We start from the raw sequence: 6,017 nt of genomic DNA, 5'->3' as shown, positions 1-6,017 counted from the left end.
AATCCCAAACCCCCCCTTTTCACCCCAAAATGGCCCTTGGTCTCCAGATCGATGTTTGACCACCGAATTCCCCAGTTTTACGCCAGAATTTCTGTTTGACCTGATTCGCGGAAACAGACTCTACAACTCAGAGAGATTTATAAAGCACCAGTCTGCCGCCGGGGTGCAAGGGGATTTCTGCACAAAGCTTGCACCATAACAGCACATTTTACCTGAAACTTATGGAGTGTGGATATCCATATTCATTGGGTTACATAACACAAACATCCGTATGCATAAGTGAGGCTGGGTGAGGTCTAGAGGCTGGTGTCAGCAGCTGATGTTCTCTTTGCACCTGCCCGTTGCCTCCTGGTGGGCGTCTCTGGGGGTCTGTTGGAGGAAGGCTCACAGTCCTCCTCACCTTGTACTTTTCCCCGGAGCATGCGCAGATTCTCTTGACCATTTTCTTGAATAATTAGTGTTTTCCAGCTGGTTTATTCATTCTGTCTTAACTAAGAGAACCAGTGGGACTTCTGTCGTCCGTACCTGGCTATCTTTACTCATTACCAGGACCCGACAAGTTAGAGCACTCCTGTTCCCCAAGGACAAAACCATAATATTTTGCTGAACACAGCGGTTCTTGGTAGATTTTCACAGTTTTGATGGACACAGTAGTCCTTGGGAAAATTCAGGGCAAGCAAGATTCTTAGTAATATTCAAAAATACTGTAAGTAATGCTATAACTTGCTATAAGTAAATAAATAAACTGCTAAGCATTGTGCTATAAGTAAATAAGTCTCAAAGCAAGTAATCATTTCTCTGTATCCATTGAGCCAACTTTATTCCCTTCTTTCTCAGAAGAAAACAAGTACAAACCCTGCTTGGATTAGAGAGGATTATGAGCTGCCTGTTTGGGAGTTCATGATTGGGACTTCATGATGATGCAGCTGGGTAAGTGATCTCACTGCAGTTATTTGGTAGGAAACCTTTTGACAGCATCTAAAAGGCTTTGAGTGTTGCAGTCAGTCCCTTCGCTGAACGCTGGAGTTCTTCCTTCATGGGTTAAAACGGGGGAAGGGAACGCTCCCATGGACGGTGTAAGGTGTCTGTGCCAGCACTGCCCTCCTCGCCCTGGGGCCTCACTGCAGCCTTTGTCTTTGCCTTTGCTGCAGCTCCGTGCCCCCTGCAAGACACCAGCTGTGCCCAGTTACTCTGTGGGTTTGATCTGGTGAGTGCAGCGCTTGATGCCAGGACCGATGTTTCTGATGTGCCTGTGTCACCCCCAGGGCTCTGGTCCTGGTGTCCAGAAGCTGGCAGTGCCTGTGCTGGGGCTTTGTGATCCCCTCTCCACGCCCTGGGCTGCCCCACATGTGTCCTCTTGGAGTCAGAAACGCAGGCAGCCAGCAGAGCCAAGTGTGAGCTGGGAATGATGGCTGCAAGCTGAGCTTACTGGTGACAGCTGGACATTGTGCAGGAAAGCAGAGGGAGGTCATGGGGCAGGGAGAGTGTTGGCAAGGGAAGAGGGGCTTGTGGGTCCCTGAGGGAGCAGAGGTGGGTATGTCCCAGCCCAGGAATGGAGAGGGGGCAGCGATATAAACCCCATAGCTCCTCTGACTCCATGGTCCTGAGCATGCACAGTGGTGAAATTTCAGCTTCTGGGCTCTCTTTTTGAAAGCGTGGGTGTTCCCTGGGGGCGATGGCTGATGCTTCATTTTGTGGCTGGCTTGAAAGTCTTCTTGGAACCGATGAGGCCGGTCACTGCAAAGGAGCCTGGAGGAGACTTGGTCCTCCTGCACTTCCCTGTCTCAGCTGCACCCGTGTACCTGGGCAGGGAGCTCCATGAGAGAGGGGTCTGTCTGAGGACTTTTCCATCTCCAGGCATGGTGAGGCCCAGGAGTGGGTCAGAGAGTGGAACGGGGTCAGCGAGGGACTGTCTGTAGCCGCTGCTGCGAGCCGGGGTGACGCACCCGGGGCTGCGGCTGTGCTGGAGCCGGGCGGTGTGCTGGAGGCGGTCTCAGGGCCTTGGCTGTGCTCACTGGGGGCTTTGGGCACTGAGCATCCCTGTGCCCTCTGCCCCCATGTCACAGAGCTGCCCCCCCAGCCCCCACCCCCCATCCCTGCCGTTGCCATGGTGGTGTTGGGGCTGGCTGTGATGCCCAGTTGCCCTGGCAACGGGGGCATCAGCCAGTCTGGCAGTGGGGATACCAGCCAGTCTGGCAGTGGGGATCCTCCCGTGAGTGTGTCCCCACAGCCCCCGCGGAGTGAGAGAGGTGAGGGATGCTGCGGGGCGGTGTCTGCGTCCCCTCCACGGCCAAAAGCCGGAGGGTGGCTCTGGGTGCCGGTGCTGCCCGGGTGGCTCAGCTGCGGGCGGGGCGGCTTGGGAGCTTGGCGGAGCAGGGACCGGGGCTGCGGGGGAGCTCGGGGAGGCACTGACACCCCCTGCCCCACGCCGCGGGGCTGGGGGCATCCCTTGTGCGAGAGGGGGGTACCTGGGGCAGGGGAGTGCCCGGGGCAGGGGCCCTCGGTCCTGCATTTGAAACCCGTAGGTGATTTTCTGAGCAGCAGCTCCTGCGTACATCCAGGGAAAGGACCGGTGGGCTTGGCAGTGCTGGGTCTACAGCTGCCCTCGATGATCTTAAAGGTCTTTTCCAGCTTAAACGGTTCTTTGAACTGTGGTCCGGATGCCAGAAAAAGAGTAAATAAAAAGGGAGATGCAAAGTTGCCAAGCCAGAATAGCAGAGATCGGATGCTGGGAAGGGGAAAATGGTACTGTAATGACTTAAGGCAGGAGCCACAGCAGTAAATGATAGTATGTGGAGCTGGGGACTCTCCATCAGGCTCCTGGAAGGGACCCTTGGTGCATCTCACTGTCAGCTGACAGCTGAAGTTCATTAAATGACAGGAAGGTGTAACACTGGGTTCCTATTCATCCTCTCAACTATGGCAGAGCTTTTGTAATAAATTGCAGGATGACAGTACCAAAGTGATAAAATTCAGAGGGTCTGGAATATCAAGGTGACAGGTGAGGCTTCCTGGGTAGCGAGATTTGATTTAGAAAGCACTCAGCCACTTAGCAGTGGGCTGGAGGGCCAAGAGATTCATCCTGGAAATTCTCCTCCTTTCCTGGCTCCCTTGAGATGCTGTTTATATGGTAATTATAGCTAAGCAGGGGATTCCTAGGCAAGAAACGTGACCTTTCTGCTTAATCCTGAACAGGGCAAGATGATGTAACTGAACAAAATTGTTCAACAGCATCCTGAGTCTCACTTGTAACAGATCTCGTGTCTTCCTCTTCCAGCAAAGTGTAGTAGAAAGGCAAATTAACCAACTACTCCAGAGGGAGATGGTTGATCTTTGTGGAAGGAAGAAGACAGAGGATTGATTGTGCATACTGAAGCAAGATTCAGACACACCCAGTCTGTGACCCCACAAGAGCAGCTGGGTGTAGTGTATTGTAGGGCAGAGTGTGCCCATCTATCCCCAGCCTTTAAGTCTGGAGGGCGATCAGTTGGTACCAGACAGCTCTGAGGCTGGCGCTGCTGCTCCGGCACGAGTGACGTGGGGTCCCTTGAAACGAGAGCTCTGGCACGTGGCGCAGTGAGAGGCACAGGGTCTGTCCAGGCCTGGAGCTGTGCCTCTGCATGAACTGGCCTCTTTGTTCTTCATGTCCTTTAAGCACTTTGCTGTTTATTCTTAATTTCCCGTCCCTGTCAGCACAGTCTCATCAGAGCTCTGTTCAGTTTTATTGTCCTAAGGGAAGCTGTCAGACACATGCACAAAGGATTTGGGTGCCTTAGGGCCATATCAAAGTGCTCACGTCAGCTGCATCCTCAGCACAGCTTTTGCCAAGCCCCCTCGGGCCCTGAAGGCCTTTAATCCCAGCTCTTGCTGCAGCATGGCCTTGTGTCCATAGGACAGGGCTGTGCTCTGGGGTTTCTTGCAAACACAAAAGGAACTGGCAGCCTTGTCCTTTCCTGGAACTGTAAAGGCCCAGTCCTTCGGACATGTGCAACACTGCAGCTGTTCTGGAGTAAAGGAGTGAGGTTACTGCCTTGCTTGCAGGGTGTGTGTCAAACTCGAGGGGAAGGGAATGTTAATCTTTGCATAGGTGGTGTGGAACAGAAGGAAGCGGGAGGGAATATGATCTGTGATTCTACTCAATGTCAGGATGTAAAAAATTGTAGAGCTGTGTTTGAGGGTGCTGGACTTTCACGTCCCAGAAGATAAGTGGGAAAATCCATCTGTTCCTTGATCCAGTTAGCCAGAAAGGGAGGGAAAATGATTTCTAGTCCAGAGTAGTGCTTACTAAATGTTGTACGTGTTTATCTCTGATTTTTGTTGGTTTGCAAAGTAGGAAAGTGGTCTGATTTTGTTAACACTGGGCACAGCAGCGATCCCTGGGTTTAAGGCTGTTCATAATATTCTGAGCACTTCGTAAGGTCCGTCACAAAGTCACGTCGGGTCAGCTGCTCTCGTGAAGTGAAGCAGCTGAGTGACGTTTATCTTCCTTCTGTTCCCACCAAAAAAATGTCAAGAGTAACAAAGGAGAGTTTGGCTATTAATAGCGATTTAGTTCATCATCCCTGTAAATGGGGTTCCAAAAGTCATGGAAGCGGGGGGAAGGTGAGAAGTGCCAGCAGGCCCTGGTGTGTGTTTGTGGCCCGACCGTGGCTCATTTTCCTCTGTGCTCTTGCCAGGCAGCCAAGCCGTCCTGTTTTCCTGGTTGCAGAAGCATCTCTGGCCTTGAAATGAACACAAGGGATTTGAGCCAAGCTCAGCAAGGCCTGACCTCCTCTTATCCCCGAGCCAGCCCCTGCACAAGGGCACTGGGCAGAGGCACTGGGGTGCAGTGCATCTGCCTGAGCAGAGCCCAGGGGGCTGGAGCTGCTGGGTGAGGGCGTGGGGGGAGCCGGGGTCCGGTCAGGAGTTAGTGCTGTGCCTGTCGGGCTGCGCTTCGCAGGGTTAATTTATGACACGGCGTCCCCGAGAGGGACAGGGGTGGTTGTGCTGGTTTGTGCATCGGTGTTTGCCTGTGGCAGGGCTAGGGGCAGGCTGGGAGCTGTGAGGTGGCAGCAAAGCAGCTGAGCTGGTGGAACTGGGATCCGGGTTAGGAGCAAGCGGGGAGAGGGAAGCAGCTCCTCCCTAAGGAGTGGAGCGGGGTGCTGGCACTGCTGTGGGTTGTGTGTGAGTGGCTTTGCAGGTGCTTTTGCCCCTCTGAGTGTTCCCCAGTGGTATGTGGCTCTCTCCGCAGCAGAGTTCATTAACCCTACACTGCCCGTGGGCTCACTCTCTTCAAGCTGGGAGAAGCCCTTTGGGTTCTGCCGGGACTGTCTGTAGCCGCTGCTGCGAGCCGGGGTGACGCACCCGGGGCTGCGGCTGTGCTGGAGCCGGGCGGTGTGCTGGAGGCGGTCTCAGGGCCTTGGCTGTGCTCACTGGGGGCTTTGGGCACTGAGCATCCCTGTGCCCTCTGCCCCCATGTCACAGAGCTGCCCCCCCAGCCCCCACCCCCCATCCCTGCCGTTGCCATGGTGGTGTTGGGGCTGGCTGTGATGCCCAGTTGCCCTGGCAACGGGGGCATCAGCCAGTCTGGCAGTGGGGATACCAGCCAGTCTGGCAGTGGGGATCCTCCCGTGAGTGTGTCCCCACAGCCCCCGCGGAGTGAGAGAGGTGAGGGATGCTGCGGGGCGGTGTCTGCGTCCCCTCCACGGCCAAAAGCCGGAGGGTGGCTCTGGGTGCCGGTGCTGCCCGGGTGGCTCAGCTGCGGGCGGGGCGGCTTGGGAGCTTGGCGGAGCAGGGACCGGGGCTGCGGGGGAGCTCGGGGAGGCACTGACACCCCCTGCCCCACGCCGCGGGGCTGGGGGCATCCCTTGTGCGAGAGGGGGGTACCTGGGGCAGGGGAGTGCCCGGGGCAGGGGCCCTCGGTCCTGCATTTGAAACCCGTAGGTGATTTTCTGAGCAGCAGCTCCTGCGTACATCCAGGGAAAGGACCGGTGGGCTTGGCAGTGCTGGGTCTACAGCTGCCCTCGATGATCTTAAAG

The 6,017-nt window shown here is 55.4% G+C and overlaps 1 protein-coding gene across 1 annotated transcript in view; it reads left to right on the top strand.

Moving 5' to 3' along the window:
* The first annotated feature begins 1,724 nt into the window (after positions 1 to 1,724).
* The window catches only part of LOC141954990 (hydrocephalus-inducing protein homolog), a 96,945-nt gene continuing 92,652 nt past the window's right edge, over positions 1,725 to 6,017 (top strand). Inside the window, 1 exon segment of the mRNA XM_074895067.1 lies at positions 1,725 to 1,862. Within this exon segment, the coding sequence (XP_074751168.1) occupies positions 1,725 to 1,862 (138 nt within the window).

This window comes from Athene noctua, unplaced genomic scaffold (genome assembly GCF_965140245.1).
Source record: "Athene noctua unplaced genomic scaffold, bAthNoc1.hap1.1 HAP1_HAP1_scaffold_50, whole genome shotgun sequence".
NCBI classification, from domain to species: Eukaryota; Metazoa; Chordata; class Aves; order Strigiformes; family Strigidae; genus Athene; species Athene noctua.
The sequence above is the reverse complement of the archived record's forward strand: the minus strand, read 5'-3'. Positions and strand labels throughout refer to the sequence as shown.